Source organism: Rana temporaria, chromosome 3 (assembly GCF_905171775.1).
Source record: "Rana temporaria chromosome 3, aRanTem1.1, whole genome shotgun sequence".
Lineage (NCBI taxonomy): Eukaryota > Metazoa > Chordata > Amphibia > Anura > Ranidae > Rana > Rana temporaria.
In genome coordinates this window covers 238777630-238800323 of record NC_053491.1, presented here as the reverse complement: position 1 = coordinate 238800323, position 22694 = coordinate 238777630, and the positions used below count along the sequence as shown (strand labels likewise).

The following is a 22694-nucleotide window of genomic DNA, read 5'->3' as shown; positions in this document are numbered from 1 at the left end:
ACGTCGTTTCCGTCGAGTTACGCCACGTAAAACTAGGGCTGAGCCCTAGTTCTCTTAAGCCATGGTAAGTATGGCCGTCGTTCCCGCGTCTAAATTTAAACATCAACGTCGTTTGCTTAAGACGTCCGTGAATGGCGCTGGACGCCATTTACGTTAACGTCTAAGCAAATGACGTCGGTGCGACGTCAGTTAGCGCAATGCACGTCGGGAAATTTACCCGACGGAGCATGCGCAGTACGTCCGGCGCGGGAGCGCGCCTAATTTAAATGGGACTCGCCCCATTCGATTGGGCCCGCTTGCGCCGGACGGATTTAAGTTACACCGCTGCAAATTTCCAGGTAAGTGCTTTGTGGATCGGGCACTTAGGCAGAAAATTTGCGGCGGTGTAATTTAAAGCGGAAATATTAAGTTGCGCCCGCTGGTTGTGAAACTGTCCCAATATTTCAAGATTAGCATTTGTTTATTATTTTATGTTTTTATCTTGAAATAATTTATTTGGAATTTTTTTGTAGTAAGGCTTCCCCTGCTCTGGTCAAATAAAGACAGCAGGCAGGAATAGCAAGTCCATAACAATTGCTTACAATCAATCACTTTCATTAAAGTAGAAAAAAGTATGAAAGAGAAAGAGAGGGTAACCCCGGTCAGTTTTTTTTTTGCCAATCTGTCCCATTGAGGCAATTCCCCTTCACTTCTTGTCCCATAGCCAAAATAAGAAATACGAGGAAAAAATAAAAATAAAAATTTGGTTTGACCCCAAAAGCAGAAATACTCTGAGGACAGCATTTCTGGTGACAGCCAGGGAGGCTGTCACCAGAAATGCTGTCCTCAGAGTATTTCTGCTTTTGGGGTCAAACCAAATTTTTATTTTTATTTTTCATGATAACAATAAACAGGACAATAGAGAGGGTGAATCTCCCTAACAGGAGCACAGACAGCAATATAAACCTGACAGATGTTCTAATCCCTCTCCACTCTGTCCAAAACTAAAAAAAGTTTTGACTTTAGTTGCACTTTAACTATTGGGTGTCAAAGCTGAAACACTGGCTAGAGATGGTGTAACATCCACTTGAGGTCCTAGTCTCCATTCTGCTATGCAAGAGAGGGCCTTCACCGCAGTGTGGTAAATTAGTGATTGAGAAGCAGCATTTTTTTTAATTGAGGTGAGGATAAGCATTTTTGGGGATGTAAACTGTTTTTCCTATAACATTCATTACTTTTGGGTGTCCATACTGGACCACTGGCAGAAGGTGGCCCCAAAAGTGCTTTAGGTGATAGCCTTTCCTGCTGCACATGTCATGTCAGAGAGGGCCTTTAACACATCGCCTAATGAAACAATCTTGCACCCATGTACTTTATTGCCATCTCCAGGAACGTGTGAGAATTGAATATTCTATGTGATCTCTTTGTCAACAGGACCTACTCCAGAAAAAATTTGAACCAACAAATCAAACAGCAGTGTTTTTATTTCTCTGTAAAAAATCTGCAAAAAATAGTAATGAGTAAATGTACAATCTCTAAACACTTTGACTAGGCCACTTTGTAAACAGGACCCACACCAGACATTTTTAAATCAAGATATAAGCATATGAGTGTCGTCATTGCACTGTAAAAAGCACACAAAATATTATAATGAGTAGATACCCAGTCTTTAAATACTTTGACTACACTGATTTGTCAACAGGACCCAAACCAGACATCTTTTCATAAACAATAAAAAAGTATTATTGTGTATTTATTTCACTGTAAAAAATATATATATATATATATATATGTATATACAGTAATGTAGTGAGTAAGTACACAGTCGTTAAACACGTTGACTAGGCCATTTTGTCAACAAGACCCACAGCAACCAACTTTTAATACAAAATCAACTAAAAGTGATATATATCAAAAATAGGGTGTCCCCCAAATTTTTTATAGGAGTGTGTAAAACACAGTAGTGTGTAGGTGACTCACTGAAGTAATTATTGACATTTTCAACAATGACCAGCATAATCTAACTCTCACTGGAAACACTATCCCTAATGTGCTAGAACACTGCAACATATGATTAGTGTGTCTGTGACTCAACATAAATGTAGACATTTGTAACAGTCAATACCAGCATTAGAACCTAGCTTTCAGTGCTGTCTGTCATCTTTTCCCAAATACCCCATGCTACAAAATACACTGAACACATGCTTCTGAGAGCCTTGACTTTTTTTAGGGGGGGGGGGGGGGCACTGGCACATAAGAAAATGTCAATGATTGGCCCTTCTAAGCCATCTGACCACAATTCAGAGGTCAGGAAGTGCATTGTTGGTAATAATTACTATGGGTACAAATGGCTACATTAGTTCACTATTTTCTCAAACCACAAACTGTGTATGTTGTGGTCGAATGAATAATCAGGCCAAACCCAAAGCTCATCCCTACTTATTAGTAATTCATGAGAACAAAAAATTCAGACTTAGTGCCTTAAATTTTACCCTCTACCAGTCTTAATACAGTTCCCGCAGAAAACATTTTTGGAGCATGTTTTGGGGGGAGTAACAAAAGGTATTTTTAAGAAAAGGTTCTTTACAACTAATAATAATTTTTGACGTTCAGCCTCTGTTGTAAAAGTATCTACAAAAGTTGTGATTGGTAAGAGTCTTTAGAAGAGTTGTAAATGAAAAAAAAATTCACCTTAATGCAATCTATGCATTAAGGTGAAAAAATTGCATAACGCCGCCCCCCCCCCCCCCCGAGCCCCCGTTATACTTACCTGACCCCTCGAAAGTCCCGCGCGGTCCGGAGATCCTCTTCGCCGCTCAACCTGGCCACTGATTGGCTAGAGCGGATGGGATTGAGAGCAGCGCAGTCATTGGCTGGCGCTGATGTCAATCACATCCAGTGACGCGGTGCGCCGAGGGGCGGGCCGAGTGATACAGTGAGCGGCTATGGCCACTCGCTGTATCACGGGAGCACGCCCACAATTAGTGACCACCATGCAAGCTCTCGCATGACTGTGGTTACTAATTGCGGAGAGGACCGAGACAGCCGCCGAGGGACCCCAGAAGACGTGGATCCGGGCCACTCTGTGCAAAACGAACTGCACAGTGGAGGTAAGTATGAAATGTTTGTTATTTTAAACGAAAAAAAATAATTCCTGTACAAACGCTTTAAGGATGGGTAAATTGGACCAAACATTCTGTAATCCCTATTGCAGAGTCTGAAGCCCTGTACACACGGCCGGAAATCTCGTCAGGAAAAAAGAAGTTTTCCTGACAAGCTTTCCTTGCTCGCCGAGTGTACACACGGTTATTCAAAAGAACCGCCACTATTTTGAATGGCAAGAACTTGGTGATGTCATTGACTACGACGAGCACGCGCTCGTCACATTCGATGCCGTCGCCGCCATCTTGCTACACCCTACACTATGCCTTAAAAGCTACCGCGCATGCGTCAAAGTCTCATCGAGCATGTGTGGGTTTCCACAGGGCAGTTAAGAATACACATGCTCGGGTTTCTCGGCAAGAAAACACTGCCGAGAATCCCGATGAGAAAAAAGAGAGCAGGTTCTCTATTTTTCTCGTCTAGATTCCCGGCAGTTTTCCCATACACACGCACGGTTTTCTTGGCAAAAAGCTCTGCCAGCCGTTTTCTTGCTGGTTCTTGCCGAGAAAACCGTGCGTGTGTACGAGGCCTAAGGCTTTGTTCACACGAGCCTGCAGAATAAAATTATAGTTTCTGTGTGAGGTCCATCAGGGGGGATGCAACTTGAGTTTCAGAACATTGTACTGTTTACTTAAAAAAAAATTAAAACTTTGTATGAAGAGTCACATTGTGCACAACAGTGTGGTTTATTATGCTGCAGTTTGGTGTGAAAAAATGCATCATATAGGTAGGGGGTGGAACCAAGGCATGAACTAGGTAGGAGGTGGAACCAAGCATGTTGGTGTAAAGGGGGCACAAGGAAAATAATTGTTTTCTATGTGCCCTTGTGGTGACTGGAGATTATTCAGCGTGGACAAATGGCAATCACAGTACACAGTGTGATGGTGCACTATGGGCTAAAGAGTCTTGATCCACTTCCTAAACTGGGCTCTTCTAATATTGAAAAATTATTTGCATTACCAGCATTGCCTTTGATGTGTTACTTTTATACAATTAGGCTAACGTTTATCTTTTTTCAATCCCAATGTAAAATTCTTCTTTGTGGTAACAGAATGTACTGCTGATTTATATCTATAAAGAAATGTTAAGGAGAAATCATGGTTGACCACCACAGACACCCAGAAGCAGTTGTTTCATCTGTGCCATTTACATATTATTTTTCATCCCATATTTTTTAGAGCCTTTCCTATATTTATGGGTTAAAAATGAAAAGTGAATTGCAGTGACTATGTGAAATTTGTACCAACTAATCAGCTTCCATCATGTTCCTATCTGGCTTCAGTAAATGTGAAACTGATTCAGTGGAATGTGTCATTGTAGTTTGCACATAGTCACTGCAGCTCCTATCTAATGAGTCCTAATGGACTCATTAAAATAGGAGCTGTAATAACTATGTGCAAACTACAATGACACATTCCACTGAATCAGTTTCACGTTTACTGAAGCCAGATAGGAACATGATGGAAGCTGATTAGTTGGTACAAATTAGTTGATTAGTTAGTACAAACATTAATATGTTCAGTGCAGAACCACAAACAGACCCATGAATATTCAAGCTCTAGCTTGTTTTCCCTAGGCAGCCACCATAATTCTAGACATTGGGTGGAAAGGGTGATTTTTGCTTGGAGCAACCAAACCAACCCTTTGAGCCACTACCCCAAAAATGTTGCTCAGTACTTGCAGTAAGTGCAACATTGTGATAGTTAAGGGCCACTGTATATGTGACATGAGCCATTTTGGCTCCTGGGTAATTATGCCACTGATTATGTAAAGATATGCCTATAGCATGATATTGCTTATATGTTAAATAAATTTTGTCTATTATACTTTGCAATGCTACTACTTGTATGTTTTCTTATCGAAATTTAATAAACATAATTGAAAAGATATTGCCTATATCAATAATTCAGATTTAAAAAAAAAGCCATTAATAGAGTAAAAAATTATGTAAAATCTGCCAAAAATTGTAATGCCGCGTACACGCGACCGTTTTTAATGTCATGGAAAAAAATGACGTTTTTCTCGATGTGATTCTTGTCAAGCCTGCCTTGCATACACACGATCGTTAAAAAAATGGCTCGAGCAAAGCGCAGTGATGAACACAACGTAAGACGGCACTATAAAGGGGAAGTTCCAATCGAATGGCGCCACCCTTTGGGCTGATTATGCAAATTTCCCTTCTCATAACTTGCTTCTGAGCATGCATGGTTTTTCCCCCGTCGTTAAAGCCTCTACACGACCGTTTTTCACGACGTGAAAAACTTAGAGAAAAAATAGAGCAGGTTCTAAATTTTTAATGGCCATTTTTCTCGTTGAGAAAAATGCTCTGGAGCCTACACACAATTTAAAAAATTGCATATTTTCTTGTCATGAAAAACAGTCATGTGTACGCGGCATAAGTGTTTGGTAAAAGAGATGCATCTGTACTTCTTTGTGCCAAAAATTATGTTGAAGAATAAAATATACTTGTACCAATGTGTTATGTGAATTACGAGAAGTGGGCCTCTGTTATAATCTAACCAAAAAACCTAGTTCTAGTTACAGTTAATGGGGTGATGGTATGGTATGTGCTAAATGGATGTGCTTGAAAAACAGCAAACTGATGGTGGCTGGATTTCTTACTGATGAAGGTACTTTCAAAAACCTTGTGATAGCTACTCTTGTTGTTGGCTGTTGGTTAGGATGGGTACAAAGACAGTAAGGCCTCGTACACACCATCGAACATGTTCGATGAAAACAGTCCGCGGACCGTTTTCATCGGACATGTCCGCTCGGAGATTTCGGTCTGATGGCTGTTCACACCATCAAACCGAAATCCCCAAGGACAAACAGCGCGGTGACGTGGCGGTGTAGTTGACGGCGCCATGTCACCAAACCGGGAAGTAAAATACTTCCACGCATGCGTCGAATCCATTCGAAGCATGTGGGAGATATCTGTCCGCTGGTTAGGTGTACTAACCAGTGGACATGTCGGACGGATAGGTTTCCATCCGACAAGTTTTAAAGCATGCTTTAAAACTTGTCTGCTGGAAAAACCTGTCTGCTAGGCTGTACACACGGTCGGATCAGTCCGCTGAAACTGGTCCGCGGACCAGTTTCAGCAGACATGTTCGATCGTGTGTACAGGGCCTAAAGGTAAAATTGGTCTCTGCATGTCCACTTAAAACTGAAGTTAAATCGGCATAAAAATTGTTTTCCCTGGTTCTTCCCTTACCCTCGTTAACATGGTAATGACATTTTTAAATAAATCCTTTCTGCTTTCATTGCAAATCTTATTTAGGTGTCAGTAACATCTTTACCAGACCCCAGTGTGCTTCTCTCTGCAATGCAGACAGATCATGGCTTGTGGGAGGTGCTGTACTTAGCTTCCTGAAAACATCACATCCCCCCTGCCTCAGTAATTCTCAGCCCTGATACAAGCAGTGGGCTGACTCTTGGCAAGAGTTGTGCGAAAATCAAAATTCACTGGTGGGCGGATGTCAATCTGGAGGAGTGGGCATTCCTAGGCAGACTGCATTTACATGCAGACCACCCTAGGTAACACTCACACGTGATTATGAGCCTCTGTGACTAAAAGAACTGAAATCCAATGGGTGGGCCAGGGACAGTTAAACTAGGGATGAATAGGTTGGAAGATGTTAGATGTTCTCCAGGCAGGAAATGAGGCAGGATCTGATTCTGATTGTAATGCACACTGTGAGAAACTCACGTTGTGCATTGAAATCAGAGGGAGCATTTTCAGTACAGGAGAAGAGCCCATACAACAGTGCAAGAAGCTATGACTGTACACAGGGGCGGACTGACCATTCGGGCACTCGGGCAACAGTATCCAATAACCAGACCTGAGCAAAGTGGCACAATGTTGGTATTTTTAGAATTATAAAAGAAAGAGACGTTACATTGATTTATTGTGATTCTGACAGTCAATACCAGTACTTTTAAATCCCCTGCTGGTGTTTTTTTTTTAAAGTAGATTTCCAATTAATTAAAATCCTGTTATAATATTCCTTAAGACTGAATTTAACAATTTATTCCCGTGGGTGCGGTGAGCTTTGAGATAATCATTTTAGTTATCAATTTAAAATATACAGGCACGGCAGGCCTACAAGTATTTATTTAAAAATAAATAAAGATAACATGCTACTATGGACGGATTTACATTTTGTAGAAGAACAATAATAGTTATAATGTGACTCTCCTTGACATGCCTTCTACTTGTATCATCTTAATGGGATTATCTACTCAGACACAATTTAGCTCCGCAGGGCATCTATTGAATTACATAAGAGTATATTTGCTGGCATGCTAAAGTTACTTGGTCACTGTGTTTTTAAAACTAAACTTCCCTTTACACACTTTTTTTCTAAAGCTGATTGCTGTCCATCAGGAACTATATCGATATTCATGTGAGGCAAAGCAAAGCTTTAAGAAAATACATTACATTCTGCAGTGTGACGCAGGCACTCTGCATGGCCTTTTGGTGCAACTTCTTTATAAAGAAACGGTTTAATCCCAGATTAGATATTAGTGTGTATTGTACATGACCTGTTTGAAATCATGCACTGCATTATTGTTGTACAGTTATGTTGACTTACTAGTTGAAATACACAATAGCCTATAGGCCGTAGCAATTCTTTTCCTACAAGCCATAAGGAATAATATTGGCAAATAAAATTGGATTACATTTAAAGAAGATTTTTAATTGTATTACTCACCTCAAACACATTTTCAACATTGATTATTTTCTTAGACTGTGCCACAAATCCCAACACGCCAGCATCCAAAGGAAACACAATCTCCGAGTCTGGTACTACCAGGCATTCCTCCATGGTGGCATCCTTGTGTACATTGAAGAGTCTGGAGGCTAACTCGCCTGTACCGTTTCTCATACGGAACATAAACAAACTCATGCGGTCCGCCTGAATAATGAACGAGAGCCTCTTGAGTACATTGAAGACACATCTTTCAACATTGAGGTTCTCCTGGAAACCTCTAATCAGGTCAAAGACTATCTCGCTTTCCTCCACACTGCTTAGATCATGATAGGTGCTGAAGTCCACATTGGTCTTTTCAGTGCTCAGTAGCTCAAATAAAATTTCAGATCTGAATTTATTGTCATAGTAAGTTTTGGCAAAAGCAGGATTGGCATCTAAATACTTCTCTACTGCCTCCTCCGTCAGCGCGCTCATGTTGAGTACAATATGATGGGCTCACGATGTGCCTTCCCAGAAATGCCTCTAAATCCAGTGGATATGGGTCAGAACATGAAAATAATGAAAATCATAATAAAAAAAATATATAAATCCCCATGGAAATTTAGGTATCCCCTGGGTATTTCTCCTTCAGGGGACAGAAGGAGATCTTCAGCTCATGCCATCTCCTTGTTCTGAGCTGTAAGCCTGATTTGGAAGCATACGTGTAAGATGATTCTTAGCAAGGCCAGCATTATTCCTCTAATAGTGAAGGTGAAATGGGGATTACCCTGATCATTTTAAATGATCACATGACACCTCTGTAATCCAGTAACCAATCATATTAAAAACTGAACCCAGTGATACAAAATCAACTGCAGTTGGCAGATTAACAAACACGGTATGTTTATAAAGGAAAATGCATAATGATATCTGTGACTCCCTTGCTGTCTGTCAGGTAAAATGCTGTCATTATTTCACAGATGCAAATGCAGCTACAGTCTCTATATTGCATTCAGACTTACATATATATCAGTAGGATATAATGGTTATGATGTTTATATATTCCTTTTTCCCTTATTATTTAAATTGTAGGGTTTACATACATTTGCATACCTTATGTTTTCTGAAATGATTATATTTCAAGACAAGTGTAACAGAACATCAGTTTGATTTTGTTTTTTAAGTCAACGGCTACAAACACTGTAGCTGATGACTTTTAAGAATCAGGTCTTTACCAGTTCCTGGGGTCCGGCACTGTCTTCCTCTTGCCCGTTCTTCTTACTGCTGCAGGTTCCCAGTGCTGCCATCTTGGAAATGGTTCCTCGGGAAGCCATAGCCTCTTCCAACTGTGCATGCGTAAGCTTGTGCAGCATATTGTGTATGGTCTTACAGCCTCCTGGGACATGTGATGTGTCCCAGGAGTTTGCGGGAGGAGAGGGGGTGGGGCAAGGAACATCATTCTCATCTGAGTCAAAAAGAAAAAAATATTGAGGAGTATAGATTTCGTTGATACCACCATAGACATCACAAAAGCAATTCAGTTAAAATCATACAAACGTTTTATTACAAAAAATTGTATTAAAAAACATCCAACGTTTAAGGATTATGAATAGAAGGGCATAAGCTCCCAATAGACTGAACAGCTGTTTCTATATCCCATACATACAACTGAAATTACAGGAATATAAAAAAATTCCCCTTCAATGACAGTAATGAGGAACATGCAGGTAGTCGATGACTCTCGACATGTTTTATGATATTCACCGCTTCTTTAGGAGTTTTTGGGTAGCAGACCAGTGGCAGATGGTGATGTTTTAGGATGAGGGGCGCAAGACCTTCCCATTTGACCCCTCCCACTTCTCCTAAGCCCCACCCCTTATATAATCCACCCACTTCACCCCCCTGTATTCCACTTGCTTCCACCGTTAGTGTCAGAATTCAGCCTCTGCATCACAGGACAGAGTATACAGCACCAGAATCACAGGACAGCGTATACAGCTCAGCATCACAGGACAGAGTATATAGCTCAGCCTTACAGATAAGGGTATACAGCTCAGCCTCACAGATCATGGTATTTAGCTCAACCCCACAGATCAAGGTATATAGCTCAGCATGACACAGATCAGGGTATATAGTTCAGCATTACACAGATCAGGGCATATAGCTCAACATGACACAGAGCAGGGTATACAACTGAGCCTTACAGATCAGGGTATATAGCTCAGCCTCACAGAACAGGGTATACAGCTCAGCATGACACAGATCAGGGTATATAGCTGAACATGACACAGGTCAGGTTATACAGCTCAGCATGACACAGATCAGGGTATATAGCTCAGCATGACACAGGTCAGGTTATACAGCTCAGCATGACAATGATCAGGGTATATCCACCCACATCGAAGTAGATACACCACTTCCACAGGGAAATTGCATTGTCCACTCACCCTCTGCTTCCCACAGCTGATCACCACAGGTTTTTGCGGAGAGACCAAGGGGCCCCATTCTGCAGAAAGAGGTGACCATAGCATCCATGGGACTGGTGAGAGGTCTATTTGCCTACTACTAATACTGCTAACATGGACTGAGCCACTGAGAACAGTACACCCAATCAATACCACACACATACTGCACTCCATGCCACACTTATGTCAAACCTAGACTGCACCTTTACCAACCCTTTACCACATTATACCAAACCTTTTACCACATCTGAATCACATCTACCTTGCACCTTTGCCATGACTATACTGTACCTATACTGTACTTATATTGCAGGTTAACTGGGTCTGTTGTTTATTGCACCAATGATCTTAAAGGGCCCCAACAATAGCTGGCAGAAGAACATCTCCAAGGACTTCTGTAGTAATTATTCTGTAAGCCCCTTGTTCCCCTGGCCCCTCTGTGACTGATACATCCTGCTTCTCTTTTGCGAAGTGCATACCCAGTTGGTCTAGGACTAGCATCACCACCATAAATGCACTCTAAGGCCTCGTACACACGGCCGAGGAACTCGACGTGCCAAACACATCGAGTTCCTCGGCCAGTTCAGCCCTGAAGCCGCCGAGGAGCTCGGCGGGCCGAGAGCTCCCATAGAACAACGAGAAAATAAAGAACATGTTCTCTATTTTCTCGACGAGTTCCTCTGCGGCTCCATCGGGCCGAAAGTGTACAGACGACAGAGTTTCTCGGCAGAATCCGGCTCTGACCGAGTTTCTCGCTGAATTCTGCCGAGAAACTCTGTCGTGTGTATGAGGCCTGACAGTATAGTTGCAGTATTTGGTAGATTAAAGTTTACTACTGCTCACTGTTGCACTTGAGGTGGCCTTACTACTTGTAATGCTGATCTTAGTGCCAAATGTCATCTTATGTCTATTCCTTGCTGTTAATCACTTTGTATGCTAAATTGTGTTATTAACATTGTTATTCCATTTTTTTCTAGTTACCAACCATGTGGGTGACAGTGTGTTAAGTTTGCCTTTACAACCTGGTTTGATGCTGGTTTAATTTACTTTCAGTGATTTCCTGTGATATTGTTTGTACAATAAACCTGGTGTGTCAGAGGGGCTAAAGTTCTTGAGAAGGTGAAGGCAAATAACAAAGGACTAGGGATGACCCGAACACCCCCCCATTCGGTTTGCACCAGAACCTTCGAACGGACCGAACGTTCGCGCGAACATTTAGAACCCCATTGATGTCAATGGGACTCAAACGTTCAAATTCAAAAGTGCTCATTTTAAAGCTTAATATGCAAGTTATTGTCGGAAAACGAGTTTGGGGACCTGGGTCTTTCCCCAGGGAACATGTATCAATGGAAAAAAAAGTTTTAAAAATTGTCATTTTTTCTGGAGCAGCGATTTTAATGATGCTTAAAGTGAAAAAAAAAAATGAAAAATTCCTTTAAATATCGTACCTGCTGGGTGTCTATAGTATGCCTGTGAAGTGGCACATGTTTATAACTGTCCCTGCGCAAAATTAGATTACTATAAGAAAAAAGTAATTTAAGACTGCTTGCGGCTTTAATGTAATGTTTGGTCCCTGCAATATAGATAAAAATCACTGAGAAAAATAGCATGAGTTTTCCCGCCCACCTCATTACAAGCCCCTTTGGCCCTATATACTTTGAACAGCAGTATACAGGCGGTGCAAACAAGACAGAGACTGTAGGTTTGTTGTTAAGTAGAATCTGTTTGTAATTTTCAACTGGTACTTCTTTAAAGTGTAGCTTCAGCCATAAAATCTTTTTTTAAGCTTTTCTGAAAACATAGAGAAGGGTTATCACCCCTGTAACATTTGTTTTGCTGTCTGTGTGCATCTGTTCAGAAGATTGCACCTCACTTTCTGTCCCAATGACAAATGATTTTTTTTTTTTTGTGAAACAAGGATTGGTGATAAAGCATCAGTGGACAGGAGACACCTTTTACAGAAGAGAATTTCCCTTCCTAGGGGTAGATTTCCTCTCACTTCCTGTTGTCTCCTTCCGTTTGCAAGTAGGAGTCATTTGTAAGTTGGATGTTTGAAAGTAGGGGCCTGCCGTATATACTCTGCATTAATTTGGGCCCTAGGTGTTGGTGTTGTCACAACACTGTAAGCCCTCACAGTTAGTCTTGGTGGGCGCTGGAACGCCCTGCTGTGAAATATTAGAAATATTAGATCAAGAATTGTAATTACATGCCCCTGTTGAACAGGGGCAGAAAAATTGGGCCTTAGGCACTGGTGCTGGTGCCACAATGCTGCAACTCCTCGCAGATGCTCTAGTATTGCATCAAAAATTGTAATTACACGCCCCTGTTAAACAGGGGCAGAAAAAATTGGGCCTTAGGCACTGGTGCCACAACACTGCAACCCCTCACAGATACTCTAGTTGGAGGGCAGGAATAAGCCCGCTGCAAAGCATTGCATCAAGAATTGTAATTACACGCCCCTGTTAAACAGGGGCAGAAAAATTGAGCACTGGTGCTGGTGTAACCCCTCACAGATACTCTAGTTCAGGGGTCTTCAAACTACGGACCTCCAGTTGTCCAGGAACTACAATTCCCATCATGCCTAGTCATGTCTGTGAATGTCAGTGTGTTACAATGCCTCATGGGATGTGTAGTTCTACAACAGCTGGAGGGCCGTAGCTTGAGGATACCTGCTCTAGTTGGAGCGCAGGAATGAGCCCGCTGCAAAGTATTGCATCAAAAATTGTAATTACACGCCCCTGTTAAACAGGGGCAGACAAATTGGGCATTAGCCACTGGTGGTGGTGCCCAGAACCAACAATGTTCTTACAAGCTATCAGCAAGATCATTAAGGGGGAAAAGGATATTCACTCAGCATCACAGGATAGTCACTCAGCATCAGCATAGGCAGTCTTGAAGGGATCTGACATTTCAAAAAAAAATTATTCAGTTACATCAGCATCAGGTGCTTGGTAGCTGGTGGTGATCCAAGCCTGATTCATTTTTATGAAGGTCAGTCAATCGACCAAGTCGGTGAAGAGGCACACCCTGTGATCGGTTACAAAGCCTCCAGCAGCACTGAATGTGCGTTCTGAAAGAACGCTGGATGCAGGACAAGCCAGTAGCTCAATTGCGTACTGTGCAAGCTCTGGCCAGTGATCTATCCTTAAGACCCAGTAAGCCAGAGGTTTTTCGGTGGGAAAGGTGTCCAAGTCTGATCTTGCCCATAGGTATTCCTGCACCATGTAAAACAGACGCTGGCGATGGTTGCTTGAACCAGTCATACCTTGGGGCTGCGGACTAAAAAATTGTCTGAACGCATCGATCAGACGGCCACCTTCTCCACCGCTCCTTCTGTGACTGACGGAAGCCTCAGCAACACGTTGTCCAGGACCAGGATTTTGTAACCCCCCCAGTCTCTGGGAACGCGTTCCACAGACCTTTCTGCAAGGCCTCCCAAAGATGTTTCATCTTCTGCTCCCTCTGCACCGGCAAGATAAGGTCCGCAACCTTATTCTTGTAACGTGGATCAAGGAGAGTTGCCAGCCAGTAATGATCCCTCTCCCTGATAGCACGAATACGAGCATCCTTCCGCAGGCTTTGCAGGATCAGGGAGACCATGCAGCGTAGGTTTGCTGAGGCATTCGGTGCGGAGTCCTCTGGGTCACTGAGGACGACATGATCCGCAGCCACCTCATCCCAGCCATGTACAAGTCCATGGGTTCCTTGGGACTGTAATTGATCCCTTGAAGACTGCTGCTGATGCTGAGTGCTAGGCTCCACCTCCATGCTGACACAATCCTCCTCCTCCTCCTCTTCCTGTGTGATAAGCGGGCAAGCAGGAACACTGTCTGGATGAAGGGGGCCTTGAGAGGTAAGGAAGTCCTCCTCTTCCTCCCTCTGTTCTGCCTCAAGGGCCCTGTCCATTATTCCATGCAGCGTGTGCTCCAACATGTGAATAAGAGGGACAGTCTCACTGATGCATGCACTGTCACTGCTCACCATCCTCGTAGCCTCCTCAAATGGTGACAGGACAGTGCATGCATCCCTGATCAAGGCCCACTGGCCTGGGGAAAAAAACAACCTCCCCTGACCCAGTTCTGCTGCCATATTGGTACAGATACTCAATGATGGCCCTCTGCTGCGTGTGCAGGCGCTACAGCATGGCCAACGTAGAGTTCCACCTGGTGGGCATGTCACAGATTAGGCGGTTCTTGGGCAGGTTGTATTCCCTTTGGAGGTCTGCCAGCTGAGCACTGTTGGAAATGCACACAGATTTCCTGGCCTGCTTCAGGACATCCTGTAAGCCCGGGTACCTGCCCAAGAACCGCTGCACCACCAAATTAAGGACATGAGCAAAACAGGGCACATGGGTCAGTTGTCCCTGTCCCAGGGCAGAGAGGAGGTTGGTGCCATTGTCGCAAACCACCAATCCTGGCTTAAGCTAGCGTGGCGTCAACCACCTCTGAGCCTGCCCCTGCAGAGCTGACAGAACCTCTGCCCCAGTGTGGCTCCTGTCCCCCAAGCACACCAGCTCAAGCACCGCATGGCTTCTCTTTGCCTGCGTACCTGCGTAGCCCCTTGAACGCCTACGGAGCACTGCTGCTTCTGAGGACACATCAGCACAGGAAGAGGCCACAGAGGAAGAAGAAGATGGGGTGGAGGAGAGAGGTGTGTCACAATCAGTAGTAGCATTTTGGAGGCGTGGTGGCGGAACAACCTCCAACACTACTGTACCTTGTCCTGCGTCCTTCCCAGCTGCCAGCAGAGTCACCCAATGCGCCGTGAAAGATAGGTAACGTCCCTGTCCATGCCTGCTGGACCATGAGTCAGCGGTAATATGCATCTTACCACTGACTGCCCTGTCCAGTGAGGCATGGACATTGCCTTCCACATGACGGTAGAGAGCCGGAATCGCCTTCCGTGAGAAAAAGTGGCATTTGGGAACTTGCCACTGAGGTACTGCACATTCCACAAACTCACGGAAGGGGGCAGAATCTACCAACTGAAAAGGCAGCAGTTGAAGTGCTAGCAATTTTGCTAAGCTAGCAATCAACCGGTGGGCATGTGGATGGCTGGGAGAGAACTTCTTTCGGCGCTGCAGCAGCTGGGGCAGGGAAATTTGCCTGGTACAATCTGCCATTGGTGTACCGATAGTAGATTGCCCGCATGTACTAGGCTGTGACACACCTAATTCACCTTCAGTCCTATCAGTGCAGGCTTCAGAGAGGACTGAGGGTATAGTGGGGTTGAAGATCCCAGCTGATGAGGGGCAATGGGAGGTCTGCTTTGTTCTTTGGTGTGGATCTTTGAGGTACGCTTGCCAACGAACTGCATGGCAGGTCGACATATGTCTGGTCAAGCATGTGGTGCCCAAGCGGGTGATGTTTTGGCCACGCGAGATACGCTTCAGACATATGTTGCAAATAGCAGCGGTGCGATCTGATACACTCGTCTCAAAAAAGGCCCACACCAAAGAACTTTTGGAATAACGCTGAGACACAGCAGCGCCCTGCACATGCGTAGCTCTGCGTTGTGATGCAGTCGCTGTGTTGCCCTTAAGCTGGCCCCTGGAGGGCATCCTGCCTCGTTGGAGATGTGCCTGTGCCTCCTCCCCCTCCTCCTCCTCTCTCCTATCAGGCACCCACGTAGAGTCAGTGACCTCATCATCCCCTCCCTCCTCATCACTGTAGAAGACCTGGCAGTATGCTGCAGCTGGGGGAACATGACTGCCAGATTGCTGTCCTTCTTGGGCACCCCCTCTCTCTGGGCTCACATTACTACCTTCCTCTAGCTGTGTACCATCATCGGAGCCTTCAAAACGCTGTGCATCCTCATGCAGCATGTACCCAACACTGTGTTCAAATAGTTCGGGGGACTCCTCAGGAGGACATGGTGGGGATAGGGAAGGAGTGATGCCATTGAGCAGAGGGAAGAGGATGCCTTGGCAGCTGCTTTGCCAGACAAAGTACCCTAAACCTGGGTGAGAGAGGATGAGGAGGATGAGGACAGCTTGGTCATCCACTCTTCCAAGTCTTTGGCATGTTGCGGCTCAACACGGCCAGCTGCCGAAAACAAGGACAAGCTTGTCCAATGGCCACGTGCTGATGAGGATGCACTGTGTCCACGACCAGCACTGTTGCCTCTAGACGCAGAGCCTGCTTGCCCTCGTGACTCTCTGCCTCTCCTTGTTGTCCTTCCAGACATACTAATGGCCTGCAGAGGACAAAGGCAGTACACACACCTCATAGCTTTAGGTGCAAACTGCTGAGGACACGGGCAGTACAGACCAAGTAGCTTTAGGTGCAAACTACAGAGGACACGTGCAGTACACACCAAGTAGCTTTAGGTGCAAACGACAGAGGACATGTGCAGTACACACCAAGTAGCTTTAGATGCAAACTACAGAGGACACGGGCAGTACACACCAAGTAGCTTTAGGTGCAAATTACAGAGGACACGGGCAGTACACATCAAGTAGCTTTAGGTGCAAACTACAGAGGACTCGTGCAGTACACACCAAGTAGCTTTAGGTGCAAACTACAGAGGACACGTGCAGTACACACCAAGTAGCTTTAGGTGCAAACTACAGAGGACACGTGCAGTACACACTAAATAGCTTTAGGTGCAAACTACAGAGGACACGGGCAGTACACACCAAGTAGCTTTAGGTTCAAACTACAGAGGACACAGGCAATACATCACGTGAGAATACTGCAGCTAGAACAATCAACTGCCTGCCAGTAAATTATGAATAGCTGATCTAGCTAAACTATACAGTGTATAAATATATGTACAACACCTGGGATGCATATATATCCTCTACACACTGTGGCCGCGATTCAGATCCATTGTCGTATCTTTGAGCGGGCGTAGCGCATCTCATATGCGCTACGCCGATGTAACGTAGAGAGGCACGTATTGTATTTACAAAGCACTTGCTCCCATATGTACGCCGGCGTAACGTAAATGGGCCGGCGTAAGCCCGCGTAATTCAAAGTAGCAAGGCAGTGGGCATGTTGTATTATAATGAAGCGTGACCCCATGTAAATGCATGGCCAATCGAACGGCACATGCGCGCGCATGCTCAGAATCACGTCGCAAATACTCCCTAAGATACGTCGACTCAATGCTTTCGACGTGAATGTAACCTACGCCCAGCCCCATTCACGTATGACTTACGCAAACGACGTAAAATACGACACTGTTCCGACGTTTCCGACGTCCATACCTTAACATGACTTACCCCTGCTTTATGAGGGGTAAACTTACGCCGCACGTAAGCCTTACGTAAACGGCGTAGCTAAAGCTGACGAGCGCAAGTACGTTCGTGAATCGGCGTATCTAGGTCATTTGCATATTCGACGCGTAAATCTATGGAAGCGCCCCTTGCGTAAATATGCACCCAAGATACGACGGCGTAAGGAGACTTACGTCGGTCGTATCTTGCAAAATTCAGGCGTATCTCAGTTCCTGAATAAGCGCATAGATACGACGGCGCAGATTTGGACTTACTACGGCGGATCTGGAGATACGCCGTCGTAAGTCCTTTCTGAATCCGGGCCTGTAACTTTAACTGACTAGCCTGCCTGCTCTATATACCTAGTGTACAGGACACCGGGGGTGGGTCCTGGACGGGTGCTATACGGCACCACTGTTTGGACTATGGTCCATTTAAATAGAGGTAGAAGGTTCAGGGGGTCACCCAAAAGTGGGTGAAAAGTTCCAGGCAGGCGCTAATTCAGAGAGGACTGGCTCGCAGTCTTCTCTATCTTAATAAAGTAGTTTGGGGCCTGGAATTTTGGAGGCTCCAAAGTGTTATTTGGGTGGGATGGAGCCTCCACTCCTAAACCCTGGAAGCCAGCGCACAAGGGGTTAAAATCTCACAGACAACCACCCATTAAAGCAGGAAGTGATGCTGGAGGGAGTGAGTGAGTTGGGAGAGTGCACCTGTGAGGACAAGATGGAAGTCTGCTAGCTGCTCAGAGAGGACTTTTGAGTAGTTTGAAAGTGAAGCTGTGTCTGCAGATAAGGTCTGGAGGACTTCTTACTAAAAAACGTATGTGCCTTTCTTTTGGTTGTTTTTCTGAAGAAAGACTTTTTCCTAATTAATGCTGGAAACAAGCAGGACTTTTGTTGTGACGTTTTGGATGCTGAAGAAAAGCTTTATTTTGTTTTGTTTGGTCACCAATAAAGACCCTTTGCTTTACTGAAACGGTTTTACGCACTTGTCTCGCGGAGCTTAAAGACCCCCAAAGTTTACAATTGGTGTCGAATGCGGACAAAGTGCATTTGCAGGCGCAAAAAAAACGTTTAAAAAACTGACATTTAAAGAGACAGTGTACCTATGGCATGTCTTGGGTGAAGCCAGCCCAGACATTACAAATAGCACGCAACGACATGGAAGAGGTCATTAGGGCTTTGGCACAAGCCACCGTGACCCAGCAGCAAGCGTCAGCAGACGCCAACCGTCGCCATGAGGAAGCGATGGCTCAGCAGCAGGAAAACACACGGCTGCTAGCCGCCCAGTTTACAGCCCAGCGGGAGTCCACTCAAGCGCAGGTGACTGCCTTGCAGGAGGCAGTACAGCGGCTGGCTCAGGGACAAGAGCAATCGGCCGTTGCCGTTAGCAACCCAGTGTCTGTTAGAGCCAGCCATTTCTTGCAGAAACTAACACCCAGCGATGACGTGGAAGCCTTTCTTACCACCTTTGAAAGGATAGCAGAGAGAGAAGCGTGGCCCCGGGACCAATGGGCCGGCATTATATCGCCTTTTCTCACTGGTGACCCGCAAAAGGCCTATTTTGACCTCCCAGCTGAGCACATCAAAGACTATGAACGTCTAAAAGCTGAAATCCTGGCCCGCCTGGGAGTGACCACAGCTGTCCGGGCTCAGAGGGTGCATCGCTGGCGGTACAAATCGGACCAACCACCCAGGTCCCAGATGCATGAACTAATCCAGTTAGTCAAAAAATGGCTGCAGCCAGAAAAATTGTCAGGCCCAAAAATGGTGGAACGAGTGGTGATGGACTGGTACCTACGGTCCCTGCCAGATGACCTACAGCGCTGGGTAAGCCACGGAAACCCTACCAATGCTGACCAGCTGATCGAGCTGGTTGAACGGTATACCATGGTGGAGGACCTGCTTGGGCCTGCCAAGCGTCGAGAACCCACACCAAGGACACCCAGACCAGCCACCAACCTGAGGAGAGAAGCCTTGCCAGATGTTGGCGTCCGCAGGTTTACACCATCTGCCCTAGAACCACGGAGGTCGGTTCCTGTACCAAAGATGGGAGACATACAATGTTGGCGATGTCGGTCCTGGGGGCATACCCGGGCACAATGCCCACTGCAGGAGGAGCCTATGGAGTGCGGAACTGGTCGGAGAAGCTCCTTCTATGTGCGAAGTGTGTGTACCACTCATCTTGACCTGGCTGCAGGACGGTTTGAGTGTGAAGTGTGGGTGAACCACCTTCCTGCCAGGGCCCTACTGGACTCCGGTAGCATGGTAACATTAGTACATGCCAGGGTACTTGGGAGGCTTAGACCAGTGACTAAAACTCTTCGGGTGGTATGCATTCATGGGGATACCAAGGAGTACCCCTTGGTTCCGGTGACTGTCTCTTATGGCCATGCCTCAGTTACACAGGAGGTCGGGGTGGTAAACAGTTTAATTCATGACATCATAGTGGGGCGGGACTGTCCACTATTTCTGGAACTATGGAACGAGGTGCAAATGGCACCACCAGGGGAACTGGGGGCACTGGGCCTGGAAGGGACAGGGTCCGAGGGGTCCGGAGCTGAAATACACCCCTCTGATATAGAAATACCTACCATTGATAATGAAGTCGCAGGGAATACTAATGTGGAGGATAATGCCCCTGACCCAGGTCTTAAACCCGGGTTGATCTCTGAGGGGGGGAGGTCTTCCCATTACAAGTTATGCTGGGGGAGGATGATGAGGAGCTCTCCCCGGTTGAGGAGGATGAAGGGGAAACATCCTCAAGGCCAGTACATCCAGATCTAGATGTGTCCAGAGGTGCATTTGGTACCGCCCAATTACGGGACCCTGCCTTGGTCAATGCTCGAGAGCAGGTTTCTGTTGTTGATGGGGTACCACAAATGCCAGACGCAGGCCAGAGGTTCCCTCACTGCGTTGAAGGGGGACTAACTGTATCGAGTGGCTGAGAGCCGAGGGGAAACTACAGAGCAGTTGCTGGTTCCCCAACCGTATAGGCGGATGCTCCTCGATCTAGCCCACAACGATGCACTGGGAGGACACCTGGGGGCGGAGAAAACAGAGGCCAGGATAAACGACCGGTTTTACTGGCCAGGGTTGAAGGCTGAGGTTAAAAGATACTGTGCGTCTTGTCCCATTTGCCAGTTAACCGCCCCAGTGCCACACTATAGAAACCCTCTGGTGCCCTTGCCGATTATCGAAGTCCCGTTTGAACGGATAGCTATGGATCTGGTGGGACCCCTGGTAAAGTCGGCACGGGGCCACCAATACATATTGGTCATCCTAGATTACGCAACTAGGTATCCAGAAGCTGTCCCTTTGAGGAAAGCCTCCTCTAAGGCCATCGCCAGGGAGTTGTTTCAAATGTTCTCATGAACTGGGTTCCCCAAAAAGATCCTGACAGACCAGGGTACCCCTTTTATGTCAAAGGTAATGGCGGACTTGTGCAAATTGTTTCAAATTAAGCAGTTGCGGACGTCTGTCTACCACCCACAGACCGATGGCCTAGTCGAAAGATTCAATAAAACCCTAAAATCCATGTTGAAAAGAGTAGTCCAGAAAGATGGGAAGGATTGGGATATGTTACTCCCTGCCCTGTTATTTGTTATCCGGGAGGTCCCGCAAGCATCCACAGGTTTTTCGCCATTTGAGTTAGTGTATGGTCGAAGGCCCCGGGGGTTACTCGACCTGGTAAAAGAAACGTGGGAAAGTGAATCCTCACCACACAAAACGGTGGTAGAGCATATCTCTCAAATGCGAGAGAGGGTGGCTAAGGTGATGCCACTGGTGAAGGAGCACATGCAGAAGGCCCAGGATGCCCAAAGGAGAGTATATAACAGGTCGGCTAAAATTAGACAGTTCCAAGTAGGAGACCGGGTGGCTGTTCTAATACCCACGGTAGAGAGCAAATTCTTGGCCAAATGGCAGGGCCCATTTGAGGTAGTAGAGAAAGTCGGTGAGGTAGATTACAAGGTACACCAGCCGGGGAAAAGAAAACCCTACCAGATCTACCACATCAATTTGTTGAAACCCTGGAGAGACAGAGAACAAGTGTCAGCGGTAGTAGGGGTACAGTCAGGGGACCATGCAGGGATCAACTTGGTGCAGGTTGCTGCTACCCTGACTAGACCTCAAATCCAGCAAACCAAAGAGTTTCTACAAAAAAATAGAGATATGTTTTCAGAGTTGCCCGGTCGCACCAACGTCATCGAGCATGACATTGTGACCGAGCCCAATGTAAAAGTCAGGTTAAAGCCTTACCGTATCCCAGATGCTCATAGGGTGGCAGTGTCCGAAGAGGTTAAAAGAATGTTCGAGCTTGGAGTCATTGAAGAGTCGCAGAGCGAATGGTCAAGTCCAATTGTGTTGGTACCCAAGCCCAACGGCACCCTCCGCTTCTGCAACGACTTCAGAAAGCTTAATGAAGTCTCCAAATTCGACGCATATCCCATGCCATGAGTAGATGAGCTAATTGAAAGGTTGGGGCCTGCCAGGTACATTACCACGCTAGACCTCACAAAAGGGTACTGGCAGATTCCCCTGACTAAGGAAGCCAGGGAGAAGACAGCCTTCTCTACCCCAGAAGGCCACTTCCAATATAAGAGGATGCCATTTGGTCTACACTCAGCCCCGGCCACGTTCCAAAGGGCCATGGACAAAACTCTGCGTCCACACCAACGGTACGCTTCTGTCTACCTAGATGACATAGTCATCTTCAGCACTGATTGGGAGTCCCACCTTCCCCGGGTTCAGGCAGTCGTAGACTCCTTAAGAAGAGCAGGGTTCACCATCAACCCCGAGAAGTGTGCCATTGGGATGGAGGAAGTAAAATACCTAGGGTATATTGTGGGTAGAGGGCTGGTGAAGCCCCAAATGAGTAAGGTGGAGGCCATACAGGACTGGCCCCGTCCCCTAACCAAGAAGCAGGTCAGAGCATTTTTGGGCATAGTTGGCTATTATAGGAGGTTTATCCCCAACTTTGCCACTGTTGCTGCACCACTGACCGACCTGACCAGAGGCAGAAAGTCAGTGATGATAAAGTGGAACGCCGAGGCAGAGACGGCTTTTCAAAAGCTTAAGACAGCTTTATGCCAAGATCTGGTGCTTGTAGCTCCAGATTTTACAAAAGATTTTGTAGTACAGACAGATGCTTCAAGCGAAGGGTTGGGAGCGGTCC

The 22694-nt window shown here is 45.7% G+C and overlaps 1 protein-coding gene across 2 annotated transcripts in view; it reads right to left on the bottom strand.

Moving 5' to 3' along the window:
* PDE6A (phosphodiesterase 6A) overlaps positions 1-8579 on the bottom strand; it is a 167234-nt gene extending 158655 nt beyond the window's left edge. Inside the window, exon 1 of one of the 2 annotated variants that reach the window (XM_040344508.1) lies at positions 7857-8579. In XM_040344508.1, the coding sequence (XP_040200442.1) occupies positions 7857-8330 (474 nt within the window). In that variant the 5' untranslated portion in view covers positions 8331-8579. The remainder of the gene's footprint in view (positions 1-7856) is intronic. The other variant, XM_040344509.1, reaches the window with a different exon arrangement.
* Between the last annotated feature and the right edge of the window lie 14115 nt (positions 8580-22694).